Raw genomic sequence first — 22,980 nt, 5'->3', positions numbered from 1 at the left:
GGTTGTGTCTGTAATAACAGGGTTGTGTCTGTAATAACAGGGTTGTCTGTAATAACAGGGCTGTGTCTGTAATAACAGGGTTGTGTCTGTAATAACAGGGCTGTGTCTGTAATAACAGGGTTGTGTCTGTAATAACAGGGCTGTGTCTGTAATAACAGGGCTGTGTCTGTAATAACAGGGTTGTGTCTGTAATAACAGGGCTGTGTCTGTAATAACAGGGTTGTGTCTGTAATAACAGGGCTGTGTCTGTAATAACAGGGTTGTCTGTAATAACAGGGTTGTGTCTGTAATAACAGGGCTTTGTCTGTAATAACAGGGTTGTGTCTGTAATAACAGGGTTGTCTGTAATAACAGGGTTGTGTCTGTAATAACAGGGTTGTGTCTGTAATAACAGGGCTGTGTCTGTAATAACAGGGTTGTCTGTAATAACAGGGTTGTGTCTGTAATAACATGGTTGTGTCTGTAATAACAGGGCTGTGTCTGTAATAACAGGGCTGTGTCTGTAATAACAGGGTTGTGTCTGTAATAACAGGGTTGTCTGTAATAACAGGGTTGTGTCTGTAATAACAGGGCTGTGTCTGTAATAACAGGGTTGTCTGTAATAACAGGGCTGTGTCTGTAATAACAGGGTTGTGTCTGTAATAACAGGGTTGTGTCTGTAATAACAGGGCTGTGTCTGTAATAACAGGGCTGTGTCTGTAATAAAAGGGTTGTGTCTGTAATAACAGGGTTGTCTGTAATAACAGGGTTGTGTCTGTAATAACAGGGTTGTGTCTGTAATAACAGGGCTGTGTCTGTAATAACAGGGTTGTCTGTAATAACAGGGCTGTGTCTGTAATAACATGGATGTGTCTGTAATAACAGGGTTGTCTGTAATAACAGGGTTGTCTGTAATAACAGGGTTGTGTCTGTAATAACAGGGTTGTGTCTGTAATAACAGGGTTGTGTCTGTAATAACAGGGCTGTGTCTGTAATAACAGGGTTGTGTCTGTAATAACAGGGTTGTGTCTGTAATAACAGGGTTGTGTCTGTAATAACAGGGCTGTGTCTGTAATAACAGGGCTGTGTCTGTAATAACAGGGCTGTGTCTGTAATAACAGGGTTGTGTCTGTAATAACAGGGTTGTGTCTGTAATAACAGGGCTGTGTCTGTAATAACAGGGCTGTGTCTGTAATAACAGGGCTGTGTCTGTAATAACAGGGCTGTGTCTGTAATAACAGGGCTGTGTCTGTAATAACAGGGCTGTGTCTGTAATAACAGGGTTGTGTCTGTAATAACAGGGCTGTGTCTGTAATAACAGGGCTGTGTCTGTAATAACAGGGTTGTGTCTGTAATAACAGGGTTGTGTCTGTAATAACAGGGTTGTGTCTGTAATAACAGGGTTGTGTCTGTAATAACAGGGTTGTCTGTAATAACAGGGTTGTGTCTGTAATAACAGGGCTTTGTCTGTAATAACAGGGCTGTGTCTGTAATAACAGGGCTGTGTCTGTAATAACAGGGTTGTGTCTGTAATAACAGGGTTGTCTGTAATAACAGGGTTGTGTCTGTAATAACAGGGTTGTGTCTCTAATAACAGGGTTGTGTCTGTAATAACAGGGTTGTGTCTGTTGTGTCTGTAATAGAGTGAAGACGGAGTGGTCCATATGGGCCCAGAGGAGGGGAGTTTAGCCAGCCCACCCGCACCCCGCAGAGTTGAAAGACCCAACAGGCAACACAACCACACACTTTCTGTGAGTCACCAACACCTTTCTCTCTCTCCTCTCTTAGCCCCCCCCCCCCTTTCTTCTGAGGTGTGTGTGACCGACCAGGTATTGAACCCTGGTTGTCTGAACGTCTTCAGGTCTTGTGTATGTGTTGTGTGTGTTTTTGATTTTCACAAGGATAGTAAAACACGGACATTTCGGACAAGTGGGGACATTTCTCTGGTCAAGGAAAAAGGCTATTTCAGGCATAGAGGTTAGGTTAAGGGTTAGGGGTTAGGGGTTAGGGCTATGGGTTAGGGGTTAGGGGTTAGGGCTAGGTTAAGGGTTATGGGTTAGGGTTAGGGTTAGGGGTTAGGGCTAGGTTAAGGGTTATGGGTTAGGGTTAGGGTTTGGGGTTAGGGCTAGGTTAAGGGTTATGGGTTAGGGTTTGGGGTTAGGGCTAGGTTAAGGGTTATGGGTTAGGGTTAGGGTTTGGGGTTAGGGCTAGGTTAAGGGTTATGGGTTAGGGTTAGGTTTTGGGGTTAGGGCTAGGTTAAGGGTTATGGGTTAGGGTTAGGGTTTGGGGTTAGGGCTAGGTTAAGGGTTATGGGTTAGGGTTAGGGTTTGGGGTTAGGGCTAGGGTTATGGGTTAGGGTTAGGGTTTGGGGTTAGGGCTAGGTTAAGGGTTATGGGTTAGGGTTAGGGTTTGGGGTTAGGGCTAGGTTAAGGGTTATGGGTTAGGGTTAGGGCTAGGTTAAGGGTTATGGGTTAGGGTTTGGGTTTAGGGCTAGGTTAAGGGTTATGGGTTAGGGTTAGGGTTTGGGGTTAGGGCTAGGTTAAGGGTTATGGGTTAGGGTTAGGGCTAGGTTAAGGGTTATGGGTTAGGGTTTGGGGTTAGGGCTAGGTTAAGGGTTATGGGTTAGGGGTTAGGGCTAGGTTAAGGGTTATGGGTTAGGGTTTGGGGTTAGGGCTAGGTTAAGGGTTATGGGTTAGGGTTTGGGGTTAGGGCTAGGTTAAGGGTTATGGGTTAGGGTTAGGGTTTGGGGTTAGGGCTAGGTTAAGGGTTATGGGTTAGGGTTAGGGTTTGGGGTTAGGGCTAGGTTAAGGGTTATGGGTTAGGGTTAGGGTTTGGGGTTAGGGCTAGGTTAAGGGTTATGGGTTAGGGTTAGGGTTTGGGGTTAGGGCTAGGTTAAGGGTTATGGGTTAGGGTTAGGGTTTGGGGTTAGGGCTAGGTTAAGGGTTATGGGTTGGGGAAAATAGGATTTTGTATGGGAATCAATGTTTTGGTCCCCACAAGGACAGTAAAACAATCGTGTGTGTTTGTATGTCATTCTTGTGCAGCTTTGATGGCTAAGTTTTGGCTAGTAAGTTGTGTCTGAAGGGGGATCTGTCAGGCTGCTCACACACAAGCACATACACACACACACACACACATACACACACACACACACACACATAGACACACACACACACACACACACACACACACACACACACACACACACACACACACACACACACACACACACACACACACACACACACACACACACACACACACACACACACACACACACATACACACACACACATACACACACACATACACACACATACACACACACACATACACACACACATATTCAGTACAGTACACTCTCTCTCTTATTCAGTACAGTACACTCTCTCTCTTATTCAATACAGGTCACTCTCTCTCTGATTCAATACAGTACACTCTATCTCTTATTCAATACAGTACACTCTCTCTCTGATTCAATACAGTACACTCTCTCTCTTATTCAATACAGGTCACTCTCTCTCTGATTCAATACAGTACACTCTCTCTCTTATTCAATACAGGTCACTCTCTCTCTGATTCAATACAGTACACTCTCTCTCTTATTCAATACAGTACACTCTATCTCTTATTCAATACAGTACACTCTCTCTGATTCAGTACAGTACACTCTCTCTCTCGCTTATTCAATACAGTACACTCTATCTCTTATTCAATACAGGTCACTCTCTCTCTTATTCAATACAGTACACACTCTCTCTCTTATTCAATACAGTACACTCTCTCTGATTCAATACAGTACACTCTCTCTCTTATTCAGTACAGTACGCTCTCTCTCTGATTCAGTACAGTACACACTCTCTCTGATTCAGTACAGTACACTCTCTCTCTGATTCAGTACATTAAACTCTCTCTTATTCAATACAGGTCACTCTCTCTCTTATTCAATACAGTACACACTCTCTCTCTTATTCAATACAGTACACTCTCTCTGATTCAATACAGTACACTCTCTCTCTTATTCAGTACAGTACACTCTCTCTCTTATTCAATACAGTACACTATATCTCTTATTCAATACAGTACACTCTCTCTGATTCAGTACATTACACTCTCTCTTATTCAATACAGTACACTCTCTCTCTTATTCAATACAGGTCACTCTTTCTCTTATTCAATACAGTACACTCTCTCTCTTATTCAATACAGTACACTTTCTCTGATTCAATACAGTACACTCTCTCTCTTATTCAGTACAGTACACTCTCTCTCTTATTCAGTACAGTACACTCTCTCTCTTATTCAGTACAGTACACTCTCTCTTATTCAATACAGTACACTCTCTCTCTGATTCAGTACATTACACTCTCTCTTATTCAATACAGTACCTTCTCTCTCTGATTCAGTACAGTACACTCTCTCTCTTATTCAATACAGTACACACTCTCTCTCTTATTCAATACAGTACACTCTCTCTGATTCAATACAGTACACTCTCTCTCTTATTCAATATAGGTCACTCTCTCTCTTATTCAATACAGTACACTCTATCTCTTATTCAATACAGTATACTCTCTCTTATTCAGTACAGTACTCTCTCTCTCGCTTATTCATTACAGTACACTCTCTCTCTTATTCAGTACAGTACACGCTCTCTCTTATTCAGTACAGTACACTCTCTCTCTTATTCAGTACAGTACACTCTCTCTCGTATTCAGTACAGTACACTCTCTCTCTTATTCAATACAGTACACTCTCTCTCTTATTCAAAACAGTACAATATCTCTTATTCAGTACAGAACACTCTCTCTTCTTCAGTACAGTACCTTCTCTCTCTTATTCAGCACAGTACACTCTCTCTTATTCAGTACAGTACACGCTCTATCTTATTCAGTACAGTACACTCTCTTTTATTCAGTACAGTACACTCTCTCTCGTATTCAGTACAGTACACTCTCTCTTATTCAGTACAGTACACTCTCTCTTATTCAGTACAGTACACGCTCTCTCTTATTCAGTACAGTACACTCTCTTTTATTCAGTACAGTACACGCTCTCTCTTATTCAGTACAGTACTCTCTCTTTTATTCAGTACAGTACACTCTCTCTCGTATTCAGTACAGTACACTCTCTCTCTTATTCAGTACAGTACACTCTCTCTCTTATTCAGTACAGTACACTCTCTCTCTTATTCAGTACAGTACACTCTCTCTTATTCAGTACAGTACACGCTCTCTCTTATTCAATACAGTACACTCTCTCTCTTATTCAATACAGGTCACTCTCTCTCTGATTCAATACAGTACACTCTCTCTCTTATTCAATACAGTACACTCTATCTCTTATTCAATACAGTATACTCTCTCTTATTCAGTACAGTACACTCTCTCTCTCGCTTATTCAATACAGTACACTCTCTCTCTTATTCAGTACAGTACACTCTCTCTGATTCAGTACAGTACACTCTCTCTCTGATTCAGTACATTACACTCTCTCTTATTCAATACAGTACACTCTCTCTTATTCAATACAGGTCACTCTCTCTCTTATTCAATACAGTACACACTCTCTCTCTTATTCAATACAGTACACTCTCTCTGATTCAATACAGTACACTCTCTCTCTTATTCAGTACAGTACACTCTCTCTGATTCAGTACAGTACACTCTCTCTCTGATTCAGTACATTACACTCTCTCTTATTCAATACAGTACACTCTCTCTTATTCAATACAGGTCACTCTCTCTCTTATTCAATACAGTACACACTCTCTCTCTTATTCAATACAGTACACTCTCTCTGATTCAATACAGTACACTCTCTCTCTTATTCAGTACAGTACACTCTCTCTCTTATTCAATACAGTACACTATATCTCTTATTCAATACAGTACACTCTCTCTGATTCAGTACATTACACTCTCTCTTATTCAATACAGTACACTCTCTCTCTTATTCAATACAGGTCACTCTTTCTCTTATTCAATACAGTACACTCTCTCTCTTATTCAATACAGTACACTCTATCTCTTATTCAGTACAGTACACTCTCTCTCTTATTCAGTACAGTACACTCTCTCTCTTATTCAGTACAGTACACTCTCTCTCTTATTCAGTACAGTACACTCTCTCTTATTCAATACAGTACACTCTCTCTGATTCAGTACATTTTACATTTACATTTTAGTCATTTAGCAGACGCTCTTATCCAGAGCGACTTACAGGAGCAATTAGGGTTAAGTGCCTTGCTCAAGGGCACATTTACGTCATTTAGCAGACGCTCTAGTCCAGAGCGACTCACAAATTGATGCATTCACCCTATAGCCAGTGGGATAACCACTTTACAATTTTTTTTTGGGGGGTAGAAGGATTACTTTATCCTATCCCAGGTATTCCTTAAAGAGGTGGGGTTTCAAATGTCTCCGGAAGGTGGTGAGCGACTCCGCTGTGTGTGTGGGGGGTAGAAGGATTACTTTATCCTATCCCAGGTATTCCTTAAAGAGGTGGGGTTTCAAATGTCTCCGGAAGGTGGTGAGTGACTCCGCTGTGGGGGGGGTAGAAGTACATTAAACTCTCTCTTATTCAATACAGGTCACTCTCTCTCTTATTCAATACAGTACACTCTATCTCTTATTCAATACAGTATACTCTCTCTTATTCAGTACAGTACACTCTCTCTCTCGCTTATTCATTACAGTACACTCTCTCTCTTATTCAGTACAGTACACTCTCTCTCGTATTCAGTACAGTACACGCTCTCTCTTATTCAGTACAGTACACGCTCTCTCTTATTCAGTACAGTACACTCTCTCTCTTATTCAAAACAGTACAATATCTCTTATTCAGTACAGAACACTCTCTCTTCTTCAGTACAGTACCTTCTCTCTCTTATTCAGCACAGTACACTCTCTCTTATTCAGTACAGTACACGCTCTCTCTTATTCAGTACAGTACACTCTCTTTTATTCAGTACAGTACACTCTCTCTCGTATTCAGTACAGTACACTCTCTCTCTTATTCAGTACAGTACACTCTCTCTCTTATTCAGTACAGTACACTCTCTCTTATTCAGTACAGTACACGCTCTCTCTTATTCAGTACAGTACACTCTCTCTCTTATTCAGTACAGTACACTCTCTCTCTTATTCAGTACAGTACACTCTCTCTCTTATTCAGTACAGTACACTCTCTCTTATTCAGTACAGTACACGCTCTCTCTTATTCAATACAGTACACTCTCTCTCTTATTCAATACAGGTCACTCTCTCTCTGATTCAATACAGTACACTCTCTCTCTTATTCAATACAGTACACTCTATCTCTTATTCAATACAGTATACTCTCTCTTATTCAGTACAGTACACTCTCTCTCTCGCTTATTCAATACAGTACACTCTCTCTCTTATTCAGTACAGTACACTCTCTGATTCAGTACAGTACACTCTCTCTCTGATTCAGTACATTACACTCTCTCTTATTCAATACAGTACACTCTCTCTCTCGCTTATTCAATACAGTACACTCTCTCTCTTATTCAGTACAGTACACTCTCTCTGATTCAGTACAGTACACTCTCTCTCTGATTCAGTACATTACACTCTCTCTTATTCAATACAGGTCACTCTCTCTTATTCAATACAGTACACACTCTCTCTCTTATTCAATACAGTACACTCTCTGATTCAATACAGTACACTCTCTCTTATTCAGTACAGTACACTCTCTCTCATATTCAATACAGTACACTATATCTCTTATTAAATACAGTACACTCTCTCTGATTCAGTACATTACACTCTCTCTTATTCAATACAGTACACTCTCTCTCTTATTCAATACAGGTCACTCTTTCTCTTATTCAATACAGTACACTCTCTCTCTTATTCAATACAGTACACTCTCTCTTATTCAGTACAGTACACTCTCTCTCTCTGATTCAATACAGTACACTCTCTCTCTTATTCAGTACAGTACACTCTCTCTTATTCAGTACAGTACACTCTCTCTCTTATTCAGTACAGTACACTCTCTCTCTTATTCAGTACAGTACACTCTATCTCTTATTCAATACAGTACACGCTCTCTCTGATTCAGTACATTACACTCTCTCTCTGATTCAGTACAGTACACTCTCTCTCTTATTCAATACAGTACATCTCTCTCTCTCTTATTCAATACAGTACACTCTCTCTCTTATTCAATACAGTACACTCTCTCTCTTATTCAGTACAGTACACTCTCTCTCTCTGATTCAATACAGTACACTCTCTCTCTTATTCAGTACAGTACACTCTCTCTCTTATTCAGTACAGTACACTCTCTCTCTTATTCAGTACAGTACACTCTCTCTTATTCAATACAGTACACTCTCTCTCTGATTCAGTACAGTACACTCTCTCTCTGATTCAATACAGTACACTCTCTCTCTCTTATTCAGTACAGTACACGCCCTCTCTCTTATTCAATACAGTACACTCTCTCTCTTATTCAATATAGGTCACTCTCTCTCTTATTCAATACAGTACACTCTCTCTCTTATTCAATACAGTACACTCTATCTCTTATTCAATATAGGTCACTCTCTCTCTTATTCAGTACAGTACACTCTCTCTCTCGTATTCAGTACAGTACACTCTCTCTCTTATTCAATACAGTACACTCTATCTCTTATTCAATATAGGTCACTCTCTCTCTTATTCAATACAGTACACTCTCTCTCTTATTCAATATAGGTCACTCTCTCTCTTATTCAATACAGTACACTCTCTCTCTTATTCAATACAGTACACTCTATCTCTTATTCAATATAGGTCACTCTCTCTCTTATTCAGTACAGTACACTCTCTCTCTTATTCAGTACAGTACACTCTCTCTTATTCAGTACAGTACACGCTCTCTCTTATTCAGTACAGTACACTCTCTTTTATTCAGTACAGTACACGCTCTCTCTTATTCAGTACAGTACACACTCTCTCTTATTCAGTACAGTACACTCTCTCTTTTATTCAGTACAGTACACTCTCTCTCTTATTCAGTACAGTACACTCTCTCTCTTATTCAGTACAGTACACTCTCTCTTATTCAGTACAGTACACGCTCTCTCTTATTCAGTACAGTACACTCTCTTTTATTCAGTACAGTACACGCTCTCTCTTATTCAGTACAGTACACTCTCTCTCGTATTCAGTACAGTACACTCTCTCTCTTATTCAGTACAGTACACTCTCTCTCTTATTCAGTACAGTACACTCTCTCTCTTATTCAGTACAGTACACTCTCTCTTATTCAGTACAGTACACACTCTCTCTTATTCAATACAGTACACTCTCTCTCTTATTCAATACAGGTCACTCTCTCTCTGATTCAATACAGTACACTCTCTCTCTTATTCAATACAGTACACTCTATCTCTTATTCAATACAGTATACTCTCTCTTATTCAGTACAGTACACACTCTCTCTCGCTTATTCAATACAGTACACTCTCTCTCTTATTCAGTACAGTACACTCTCTCTGATTCAGTACAGTACACTCTCTCTCTGATTCAGTACATTACACTCTCTCTTATTCAATACAGTACACTCTCTCTTATTCAATACAGGTCACTCTCTCTCTTATTCAATACAGTACACACTCTCTCTCTTATTCAATACAGTACACTCTCTCTGATTCAATACAGTACACTCTCTCTCTTATTCAGTACAGTACACTCTCTCTCTTATTCAATACAGTACACTATATCTCTTATTCAATACAGTACACTCTCTCTGATTCAGTACATTACACTCTCTCTTATTCAATACAGTACACTCTCTCTCTTATTCAATACAGGTCACTCTTTCTCTTATTCAATACAGTACACTCTCTCTCTTATTCAATACAGTACACTCTCTCTGATTCAATACAGTACACTCTCTCTCTTATTCAGTACAGTACACTCTCTCTCTTATTCAGTACAGTACACTCTCTCTCTGATTCAGTACAGTACACTCTCTCTCTTATTCAATACAGTACACTCTCTCTCTGATTCAGTACATTACACTCTCTCTTATTCAATACAGTACACTCTCTCTTATTCAATATAGGTAACTCTCTCTCTTATTCAATACAGTACACTCTCTCTCTTATTCAATACAGTACACTCTCTCTCTTATTCAGTACAGTACACTCTCTCTCTTATTCAATAGAGTACACTCTCTCTCTGATTCAGTACATTACACTCTCTCTTATTCAATACAGTACACTCTCTCTTATTCAATATAGGTCACTCTCTCTCTTATTCAATATAGGTCACTCTCTCTCTTATTCAATACAGTACACTCTCTCTCTTATTCAATATAGGTCACTCTCTCTCTTATTCAATACAGTACACTCTCTCTCTTATTCAATACAGTACACTCTATCTCTTATTCAATATAGGTCACTCTTTCTCTTATTCAGTACAGTACACTCTCTCTCTTATTCAGTACAGTACACTCTCTCTCTTATTCAGTACCGTACACTCTCTCTTATTCAGTACAGTACACTCTATCTCTTATTCAATACAGTATACTCTCTCTTATTCAGTACAGTACTCTCTCTCTCGCTTATTCATTACAGTACACTCTCTCTCTTATTCAGTACAGTACACGCTCTCTCTTATTCAGTACAGTACACTCTCTTTTATTCAGTACAGTACACGCCTCTCTTATTCAGTACAGTACACTCTCTCTTATTCAGTACAGTACACTCTCTCTTTTATTCAGTACAGTACACGCTCTCTCTTATTCAATACAGTACACTCTATCTCTTATTCAATATAGGTCACTCTCTCTCTTATTCAGTACAGTACACTCTCTCTCGTATTCAGTACAGTACACTCTCTCTCTTATTCAGTACAGTACACTCTCTCTTATTCAGTACAGTACACGCTCTCTCTTATTCAGTACAGTACACTCTCTCTCTTATTCAGTACAGTACACTCTCTCTTATTCAGTACAGTACACGCTCTCTCTTATTCAGTACAGTACACTCTCTTTTATTCAGTACAGTACACTCTCTGTATTCAGTACAGTACATCTCTCTCTTATTCAGTACAGTACACTCTCTCGCTTATTCAGTACAGTACACTCTCTCTTATTCAGTACAGTACACGCTCTCTCTTATTCAGTACAGTACACTCTCTTTTATTCAGTACAGTACACTCTCTCGTATTCAGTACAGTACACTCTCTCTCGTATTCAGTACAGTACACTCTCTCTCTTATTCAGTACAGTACACTCTCTCTTATTCAGTACAGTACACGCTCTCTCTTATTCAGTACAGTACACTCTCTCTCTTATTCAGTACAGTACACTCTCTCTTATTCAGTACAGTACACGCTCTCTCTTATTCAGTACAGTACACTCTCTTTTATTCAGTACAGTACACTCTCTCGTATTCAGTACAGTACACTCTCTCTCTTATTCAGTACAGTACACTCTCTCTCGTATTCAGTACAGTACACTCTCTCTCTTATTCAGTACAGTACACTCTCTCTTATTCAGTACAGTACACTCTCTCTCTTATTCAATACAGGTCACTCTCTCTCTGATTCAATACAGTACACTCTCTCTCTTATTCAATACAGTACACTCTATCTCTTATTCAATACAGTATACTCTCTCTTATTCAGTACAGTACACTCTCTCTCTCGCTTATTCAATACAGTACACTCTCTCTCTTATTCAGTACAGTACACTCTCTCTGATTCAGTACAGTACACTCTCTCTCTGATTCAGTACATTACACTCTCTCTTATTCAATACAGTACACTCTCTCTCTTATTCAATACAGTACACACTCTCTCTCTTATTCAGTACAGTACACTCTCTCTGATTCAATACAGTACATCTCTCTCTTATTCAGTACAGTACACTCTCTCTCTTATTCAATACAGTACACTCTCTCTGATTCAGTACATTACACTCTCTCTTATTCAATACAGGTCACTCTTTCTCTTATTCAATACAGTACACTCTCTCTCTTATTCAGTACAGTACACTCTCTCTCTTATTCAGTACAGTACACTCTCTCTTATTCAGTACAGGTCACTCTTTCTCTTATTCAATACAGTACACTCTCTCTCTTATTCAGTACAGTACACTCTCTCTCTTATTCAGTACAGTACACTCTCTCTTATTCAGTACAGTACACTCTCTCTCTTATTCAGTACAGTACACTCTCTCTCTTATTCAGTACAGTACACTCTCTCTTATTCAGTACAGTACACTCTCTCTCTTATTCAGTACAGTACACTCTCTCTCTTATTCAGTACAGTACACTCTCTCTCTTATTCAGTACAGTACACTCTCTCTCTTATTCAGTACAGTACACTCTCTCTTATTCAATACAGTACACTCTCTCTCTTATTCAGTACAGTACACTCTCTCTCTTATTCAGTACAGTACACTCTCTCTCTTATTCAGTACAGTACACTCTCTCTCTTATTCAGTACAGTACACTCTCTCTTATTCAGTACAGGTCACTCTTTCTCTTATTCAATACAGTACACTCTCTCTCTTATTCAGTACAGTACACTCTCTCTCTTATTCAGTACAGTACACTCTCTCTTATTCAGTACAGTACACTCTCTCTCTTATTCAGTACAGTACACTCTCTCTCTTATTCAGTACAGTACACTCTCTCTTATTCAGTACAGTACACTCTCTCTCTTATTCAGTACAGTACACTCTCTCTCTTATTCAGTACAGTACACTCTCTCTGATTCAGTACAGTACACTCTCTCTCTTATTCAGTACAGTACACTCTCTCTTATTCAGTACAGTACACTCTCTCTCTTATTCAATACAGTACACTCTATCTCTTATTCAATACAGTATACTCTCTCTTATTCAGTACAGTACTCTCTCTCTCGCTTATTCATTACAGTACACTCTCTCTCTTATTCAGTACAGTACATGCTCTCTCTTATTCAGTACAGTACACTCTCTCTCTCTTATTCAGTACAGTACACTCTCTCTCTTATTCAGTACAGTACACTCTCTCTCTTATTCAGTACAGTACACTCTCTTTTTATTCTTTACAGTACAATATCTCTTATTTAGTACAGTACACTCTCTCTCTTATTCAAAACAGTACAATATCTCTTATTCAGTACAGAACACTCTCTTCTTCAGTACAGTACCTTCTCTCTCTTATTCAGCACAGTACACTCTCTCTTTTTCAGTACAGTACTTGCTCTCTCTTATTCAGTACAGTACACTCTCTTTTATTCAGTACAGTACACTCTCTCTCGTATTCAGTACAGTACACTCTCTCTCTTATTCAGTACAGTACACTCTCTCTCTTATTCAGTACAGTACACGCTCTCTCTTATTCAGTACAGTACACTCTCTTTTATTCAGTACAGTACACGCTCTCTCTTATTCAGTACAGTACCTTCTCTCTCTTATTCAGTACAGTACCTTCTCTCTCTTATTCAGTACAGTACACTCTCTCTCTTATTCAGTACAGTACACTCTCTTTTATTCAGTACAGTACACGCTCTCTCTTATTCAGTACAGTACACTCTCTCTCTTATTCAATACTCTTATTCAGTACAGTACACTCTCTCTCGTATTCAGTACAGTACACTCTCTCTCTTATTCAGTACAGTACACTCTCTTTTATTGAGTACAGTACACTCTCTCTCTTATTCAGTACAGTACACTCTCTCTTATTCAGTACAGTACACTCTCTCTTATTCAGTACAGTACACTCTCTCTCGTATTCAGTACAGTACACTCTCTCTTATTCAGTACAGTACACTCTCTCTCTTATTCAGTACAGTACACGCTCTCTCTTATTCAATACAGTACACTCTCTCTTATTCAGTACAGTACACTCTCTCTCTTATTCAGTACAGTACACTCTCTCTCTTATTCAGTACAGTACACTCTCTCTCTGATTCAAAACAGTACAATATCTCTTATTCAGTACAGAACACTCTCTCTTCTTCAGTACAGTACCTTCTCTCTCTTATTCAATACAGTACACTCTCTCTTATTCAGTACAGTACACACTCTCTCTTCTTCAGTACAGTACACTCTCTTTTATTCAGTACAGTACACTCTCTCTCGTATTCAGTACAGTACACTCTCTCTCTTATTCAGTACAGTACACTCTCTCTTATTCAGTACAGTACCTTCTCTCTCTTATTCAGTACAGTACACTCTCTCTCTCTCTTATTCAGTACAGTACACTCTCTCTCTTATTCAGTACAGTACACTCTCTCTCTTATTCAGTACAGTACACTCTCTTTTATTCAGTACAGTACACTCTCTCTCTTATTCAGTACAGTACACACTCTCTCTTATTCAGTACAGGACACTCTCTCTCTGATTCAGTACAGTACACACTCTCTCTTATTCAGTACAGGACACTCTCTCTCTGATTCAGTACAGTACACTCTCTCTCTTATTCAATACAGTACACTCTATCTCTTATTCAATACAGTACACTCTCTCTCTGATTCAATACAGTACACTCTCTCTCTCTTATTCAATACAGGTCACTCTCTCTCTGATTCAATACAGTACACTCTCTCTCTTATTCAATATAGGTCACTCTCTCTCTTATTCAGTACAGTACACTCTCTCTCTTATTCAGTACAGTACACTCTCTTTTATTCAGTACAGTACACTCTCTCTCTTATTCAGTACAGTACACACTCTCTCTTATTCAGTACAGGACACTCTCTCTCTGATTCAGTACAGTACACTCTCTCTCTTATTCAGTACAGTACACTCTCTCTCTTATTCAATACAGGTCACTCTCTCTCTGATTCAATACAGTACACTCTCTCTCTTATTCAATACAGTACACTCTATCTCTTATTCAATACAGTATACTCTCTCTTATTCAGTACAGTACACTCTCTCTCTCGCTTATTCAATACAGTACACTCTCTCTCTTATTCAGTACAGTACACTCTCTGATTCAGTACAGTACACTCTCTCTCTGATTCAGTACATTACACTCTCTCTTATTCAATACAGTACACTCTCTCTCTCGCTTATTCAATACAGTACACTCTCTCTCTTATTCAGTACAGTACACTCTCTCTGATTCAGTACAGTACACTCTCTCTCTGATTCAGTACATTACACTCTCTCTTATTCAATACAGGTCACTCTCTCTCTTATTCAATACAGTACACACTCTCTCTCTTATTCAATACAGTACACTCTCTGATTCAATACAGTACACTCTCTCTCTTATTCAGTACAGTACACTCTCTCTCATATTCAATACAGTACACTATATCTCTTATTAAATACAGTACACTCTCTCTGATTCAGTACATTACACTCTCTCTTATTCAATACAGTACACTCTCTCTCTTATTCAATACAGGTCACTCTTTCTCTTATTCAATACAGTACACTCTCTCTCTTATTCAATACAGTACACTCTCTCTCTTATTCAGTACAGTACACTCTCTCTCTCTGATTCAATACAGTACACTCTCTCTCTTATTCAGTACAGTACACTCTCTCTCTTATTCAGTACAGTACACTCTCTCTCTTATTCAGTACAGTACACTCTCTCTCTTATTCAGTACAGTACACTCTATCTCTTATTCAATACAGTACACGCTCTCTCTGATTCAGTACATTACACTCTCTCTCTGATTCAGTACAGTACACTCTCTCTCTTATTCAATACAGTACACTCTCTCTCTCTTATTCAATACAGTACACTCTCTCTCTTATTCAATACAGTACACTCTCTCTCTTATTCAGTACAGTACACTCTCTCTCTCTGATTCAATACAGTACACTCTCTCTCTTATTCAGTACAGTACACTCTCTCTCTTATTCAGTACAGTACACTCTCTCTCTTATTCAGTACAGTACACTCTCTCTTATTCAATACAGTACACTCTCTCTCTGATTCAGTACAGTACACTCTCTCTCTGATTCAATACAGTACACTCTCTCTCTCTTATTCAGTACAGTACACGCTCTCTCTTATTCAATACAGTACACTCTCTCTCTTATTCAATATAGGTCACTCTCTCTCTTATTCAATACAGTACACTCTCTCTCTTATTCAATACAGTACACTCTATCTCTTATTCAATATAGGTCACTCTCTCTCTTATTCAGTACAGTACACTCTCTCTCTCGTATTCAGTACAGTACACTCTCTCTCTTATTCAATACAGTACACTCTATCTCTTATTCAATATAGGTCACTCTCTCTCTTATTCAATACAGTACACTCTCTCTCTTATTCAATATAGGTCACTCTCTCTCTTATTCAATACAGTACACTCTCTCTCTTATTCAATACAGTACACTCTATCTCTTATTCAATATAGGTCACTCTCTCTCTTATTCAGTACAGTACACTCTCTCTCTTATTCAGTACAGTACACTCTCTCTTATTCAGTACAGTACACGCTCTCTCTTATTCAGTACAGTACACTCTCTTTTATTCAGTACAGTACACGCTCTCTCTTATTCAGTACAGTACACTCTCTCTCTTATTCAGTACAGTACACTCTCTCTTTTATTCAGTACAGTACACTCTCTCTCTTATTCAGTACAGTACACTCTCTCTCTTATTCAGTACAGTACACTCTCTCTTATTCAGTACAGTACACGCTCTCTCTTATTCAGTACAGTACACTCTCTTTTATTCAGTACAGTACACGCTCTCTCTTATTCAGTACAGTACACTCTCTCTCGTATTCAGTACAGTACACTCTCTCTCTTATTCAGTACAGTACACTCTCTCTCTTATTCAGTACAGTACACTCTCTCTCTTATTCAGTACAGTACACTCTCTCTTATTCAGTACAGTACACACTCTCTCTTATTCAATACAGTACACTCTCTCTCTTATTCAATACAGGTCACTCTCTCTCTGATTCAATACAGTACACTCTCTCTCTTATTCAATACAGTACACTCTATCTCTTATTCAATACAGTATACTCTCTCTTATTCAGTACAGTACACACTCTCTCTCGCTTATTCAATACAGTACACTCTCTCTCTTATTCAGTACAGTACACTCTCTCTGATTCAGTACAGTACACTCTCTCTCTGATTCAGTACATTACACTCTCTCTTATTCAATACAGTACACTCTCTCTTATTCAATACAGGTCACTCTCTCTCTTATTCAATACAGTACACACTCTCTCTCTTATTCAATACAGTACACTCTCTCTGATTCAATACAGTACACTCTCTCTCTTATTCAGTACAGTACACTCTCTCTCTTATTCAATACAGTACACTATATCTCTTATTCAATACAGTACACTCTCTCTGATTCAGTACATTACACTCTCTCTTATTCAATACAGTACACTCTCTCTCTTATTCAATACAGGTCACTCTTTCTCTTATTCAATACAGTACACTCTCTCTCTTATTCAATACAGTACACTCTCTCTGATTCAATACAGTACACTCTCTCTCTTATTCAGTACAGTACACTCTCTCTCTTATTCAGTACAGTACACTCTCTCTCTGATTCAGTACAGTACACTCTCTCTCTTATTCAATACAGTACACTCTCTCTCTGATTCAGTACATTACACTCTCTCTTATTCAATACAGTACACTCTCTCTTATTCAATATAGGTAACTCTCTCTCTTATTCAATACAGTACACTCTCTCTCTTATTCAATACAGTACACTCTCTTATTCAGTACAGTACACTCTCTCTCTTATTCAATAGAGTACACTCTCTCTCTGATTCAGTACATTACACTCTCTCTTATTCAATACAGTACACTCTATCTTATTCAATATAGGTCACTCTCTCTCTTATTCAATATAGGTCACTCTCTCTCTTATTCAATACAGTACACTCTCTCTCTTATTCAATATAGGTCACTCTCTCTCTTATTCAATACAGTACACTCTCTCTCTTATTCAATACAGTACACTCTATCTCTTATTCAATATAGGTCACTCTTTCTCTTATTCAGTACAGTACACTCTCTCTCTTATTCAGTACAGTACACTCTCTCTCTTATTCAGTACAGTACACTCTCTCTTATTCAGTACAGTACACTCTATCTCTTATTCAATACAGTATACTCTCTCTTATTCAGTACAGTACTCTCTCTCTCGCTTATTCATTACAGTACACTCTCTCTCTTATTCAGTACAGTACACGCTCTCTCTTATTCAGTACAGTACACTCTCTTTTATTCAGTACAGTACACGCTCTCTCTTATTCAGTACAGTACACTCTCTCTTATTCAGTACAGTACACTCTCTCTTTTATTCAGTACAGTACACGCTCTCTCTTATTCAATACAGTACACTCTATCTCTTATTCAATATAGGTCACTCTCTCTCTTATTCAGTACAGTACACTCTCTCTCGTATTCAGTACAGTACACTCTCTCTCTTATTCAGTACAGTACACTCTCTCTTATTCAGTACAGTACACGCTCTCTCTTATTCAGTACAGTACACTCTCTCTCTTATTCAGTACAGTACACTCTCTCTTATTCAGTACAGTACACGCTCTCTCTTATTCAGTACAGTACACTCTCTTTTATTCAGTACAGTACACTCTCTCGTATTCAGTACAGTACACTCTCTCTCTTATTCAGTACAGTACACTCTCTCGCTTATTCAGTACAGTACACTCTCTCTTATTCAGTACAGTACACGCTCTCTCTTATTCAGTACAGTACACTCTCTTTTATTCAGTACAGTACACTCTCTCGTATTCAGTACAGTACACTCTCTCTCGTATTCAGTACAGTACACTCTCTCTCTTATTCAGTACAGTACACTCTCTCTTATTCAGTACAGTACACGCTCTCTCTTATTCAGTACAGTACACTCTCTCTCTTATTCAGTACAGTACACTCTCTCTTATTCAGTACAGTACACGCTCTCTCTTATTCAGTACAGTACACTCTCTTTTATTCAGTACAGTACACTCTCTCGTATTCAGTACAGTACACTCTCTCTTATTCAGTACAGTACACTCTCTCTCGTATTCAGTACAGTACACTCTCTCTCTTATTCAGTACAGTACACTCTCTCTTATTCAGTACAGTACACTCTCTCTCTTATTCAATACAGGTCACTCTCTCTCTGATTCAATACAGTACACTCTCTCTCTTATTCAATACAGTACACTCTATCTCTTATTCAATACAGTATACTCTCTCTTATTCAGTACAGTACACTCTCTCTCTCGCTTATTCAATACAGTACACTCTCTCTCTTATTCAGTACAGTACACTCTCTCTGATTCAGTACAGTACACTCTCTCTCTGATTCAGTACATTACACTCTCTCTTATTCAATACAGTACACTCTCTCTCTTATTCAATACAGTACACACTCTCTCTCTTATTCAGTACAGTACACTCTCTCTGATTCAATACAGTACACTCTCTCTCTTATTCAGTACAGTACACTCTCTCTCTTATTCAATACAGTACACTCTCTCTGATTCAGTACATTACACTCTCTCTTATTCAATACAGGTCACTCTTTCTCTTATTCAATACAGTACACTCTCTCTCTTATTCAGTACAGTACACTCTCTCTCTTATTCAGTACAGTACACTCTCTCTTATTCAGTACAGGTCACTCTTTCTCTTATTCAATACAGTACACTCTCTCTCTTATTCAGTACAGTACACTCTCTCTCTTATTCAGTACAGTACACTCTCTCTTATTCAGTACAGTACACTCTCTCTCTTATTCAGTACAGTACACTCTCTCTTATTCAGTACAGTACACCTCTCTTATTCAGTACAGTACACTCTCTCTCTTATTCAGTACAGTACACTCTCTCTCTTATTCAGTACAGTACACTCTCTCTTATTCAGTACAGTACACTCTCTCTCTTATTCAGTACAGTACACTCTCTCTTATTCAATACAGTACACTCTCTCTCTTATTCAGTACAGTACACTCTCTCTCTTATTCAGTACAGTACACTCTCTCTCTTATTCAGTACAGTACACTCTCTCTCTTATTCAGTACAGTACACTCTCTCTTATTCAGTACAGGTCACTCTTTCTCTTATTCAATACAGTACACTCTCTCTCTTATTCAGTACAGTACACTCTCTCTCTTATTCAGTACAGTACACTCTCTCTTATTCAGTACAGTACACTCTCTCTCTTATTCAGTACAGTACACTCTCTCTCTTATTCAGTACAGTACACTCTCTCTTATTCAGTACAGTACACTCTCTCTCTTATTCAGTACAGTACACTCTCTCTCTTATTCAGTACAGTACACTCTCTCTGATTCAGTACAGTACACTCTCTCTCTTATTCAGTACAGTACACTCTCTCTCTTATTCAGTACAGTACACTCTCTCTCTTATTCAATACAGTACACTCTATCTCTTATTCAATACAGTATACTCTCTCTTATTCAGTACAGTACTCTCTCTCTCGCTTATTCATTACAGTACACTCTCTCTCTTATTCAGTACAGTACATGCTCTCTCTTATTCAGTACAGTACACTCTCTCTCTCTTATTCAGTACAGTACACTCTCTCTCTTATTCAGTACAGTACACTCTCTCTCTTATTCAGTACAGTACACTCTCTTTTATTCTTTACAGTACAATATCTCTTATTTAGTACAGTACACTCTCTCTCTTATTCAAAACAGTACAATATCTCTTATTCAGTACAGAACACTCTCTTCTTCAGTACAGTACCTTCTCTCTCTTATTCAGCACAGTACACTCTCTCTTTTTCAGTACAGTACTTGCTCTCTCTTATTCAGTACAGTACACTCTCTTTTATTCAGTACAGTACACTCTCTCTCGTATTCAGTACAGTACACTCTCTCTCTTATTCAGTACAGTACACTCTCTCTCTTATTCAGTACAGTACACGCTCTCTCTTATTCAGTACAGTACACTCTCTTTTATTCAGTACAGTACACGCTCTCTCTTATTCAGTACAGTACCTTCTCTCTCTTATTCAGTACAGTACCTTCTCTCTCTTATTCAGTACAGTACACGCTCTCTCTTATTCAGTACAGTACACTCTCTTTTATTCAGTACAGTACACGCTCTCTCTTATTCAGTACAGTACACTCTCTCTCTTATTCAATACTCTTATTCAGTACAGTACACTCTCTCTCGTATTCAGTACAGTACACTCTCTCTCTTATTCAGTACAGTACACTCTCTTTTATTCAGTACAGTACACTCTCTCTCTTATTCAGTACAGTACACTCTCTCTTATTCAGTACAGTACACTCTCTCTCGTATTCAGTACAGTACACTCTCTCTTATTCAGTACAGTACACTCTCTCTCTTATTCAGTACAGTACACGCTCTCTCTTATTCAATACAGTACACTCTCTCTTATTCAGTACAGTACACTCTCTCTCTTATTCAGTACAGTACACTCTCTCTCTTATTCAGTACAGTACACTCTCTCTCTGATTCAAAACAGTAAAATATCTCTTATTCAGTACAGAACACTCTCTCTTCTTCAGTACAGTACCTTCTCTCTCTTATTCAATACAGTACACTCTCTCTTATTCAGTACAGTACACACTCTCTCTTCTTCAGTACAGTACACTCTCTTTTATTCAGTACAGTACACTCTCTCTCGTATTCAGTACAGTACACTCTCTCTCTTATTCAGTACAGTACACTCTCTCTTATTCAGTACAGTACCTTCTCTCTCTTATTCAGTACAGTACACTCTCTCTCTCTCTTATTCAGTACAGTACACTCTCTCTCTTATTCAGTACAGTACACTCTCTCTCTTATTCAGTACAGTACACTCTCTTTTATTCAGTACAGTACACTCTCTCTCTTATTCAGTACAGTACACACTCTCTCTTATTCAGTACAGGACACTCTCTCTCTGATTCAGTACAGTACACACTCTCTCTTATTCAGTACAGGACACTCTCTCTCTGATTCAGTACAGTACACTCTCTCTCTTATTCAATACAGTACACTCTATCTCTTATTCAATACAGTACACTCTCTCTCTGATTCAATACAGTACACTCTCTCTCTTATTCAATACAGGTCACTCTCTCTCTGATTCAATACAGTACACTCTCTCTCTTATTCAATATAGGTCACTCTCTCTCTTATTCAGTACAGTACACTCTCTCTCTTATTCAGTACAGTACACTCTCTTTTATTCAGTACAGTACACTCTCTCTCTTATTCAGTACAGTACACACTCTCTCTTATTCAGTACAGGACACTCTCTCTCTGATTCAGTACAGTACACTCTCTCTCTTATTCAGTACAGTACACTCTCTCTTATTCAATACAGTACACTCTCTCTCTTATTCAGTACAGGACACTCTCTCTCTTATTCAGTACAGTACACTCTCTCTGATTCAATACAGTACACTCTCTCTTATTCAGTACAGTACACTCTCTCTCTTATTCAATACAGTACACACTCTCTCTTATTCAGTACAGTACACTCTCTCTCTGTCTGTGTATTTTTTTTCTCTCAGTCAAGCTGATAGCTCCGTGTATAAATGGATTAGCTGTGTGTGTGTGTGTGTGTGTGTGTGTGTGTGTGTGTTTGTGTGTGTGTGTACACATACATGCTGCAAGTGTATCTAGGTTACAGACATATAGATTATGAGGTCAGTGATACATTTGAATGCAAAACAGGAAGTGGTGAAGAGAGGAGGTCGAGGGTGAGAGTGGAATGAAGTGAAAGAGGAAGAGAGTGTTTCCTCTGTAGATATTATTCTGCTGTAGATTCAGCCCTGATCATGGTGCAGTAGATTCATATTATTCTGCTGTAGATTCAGCCCTGATCATGGTGCAGTAGATTCATATTATTCTGCTGTAGATTCAGCCCTGATCATGGTGCAGTAGATTCATATTATTCTGCTGTAGATTCAGCCCTGATCATGGTGCAGTAGATTCATATTATTCTGCTGTAGATTCAGCCCTGATCATGGTGCAGTAGATTCATATTATTCTGCTGTAGATTCAGCCCTGATCATGAGGCAGTAGATTCATA

The 22,980-nt window shown here is 38.6% G+C and overlaps 1 protein-coding gene across 2 annotated transcripts in view; it reads left to right on the top strand.

Annotated features, from left to right (window-relative positions):
- The window catches only part of LOC121552431 (DNA (cytosine-5)-methyltransferase 3A), a 164,584-nt gene that overhangs the window by 16,639 nt on the left and 124,965 nt on the right, over positions 1-22,980 (top strand). For both annotated transcript variants that reach the window (XM_041865365.1, XM_041865364.1), the window contains exon 3: positions 1,623-1,730. In XM_041865365.1, coding sequence (XP_041721299.1) covers positions 1,623-1,730 — 108 coding nt within the window. The remainder of the gene's footprint in view (positions 1-1,622; positions 1,731-22,980) is intronic.

This window comes from Coregonus clupeaformis, chromosome 36, assembly GCF_020615455.1.
Source record: "Coregonus clupeaformis isolate EN_2021a chromosome 36, ASM2061545v1, whole genome shotgun sequence".
NCBI classification, from domain to species: domain Eukaryota; kingdom Metazoa; phylum Chordata; class Actinopteri; order Salmoniformes; family Salmonidae; genus Coregonus; species Coregonus clupeaformis.
This window is presented reverse-complemented; position numbering and strand designations above follow the sequence as displayed.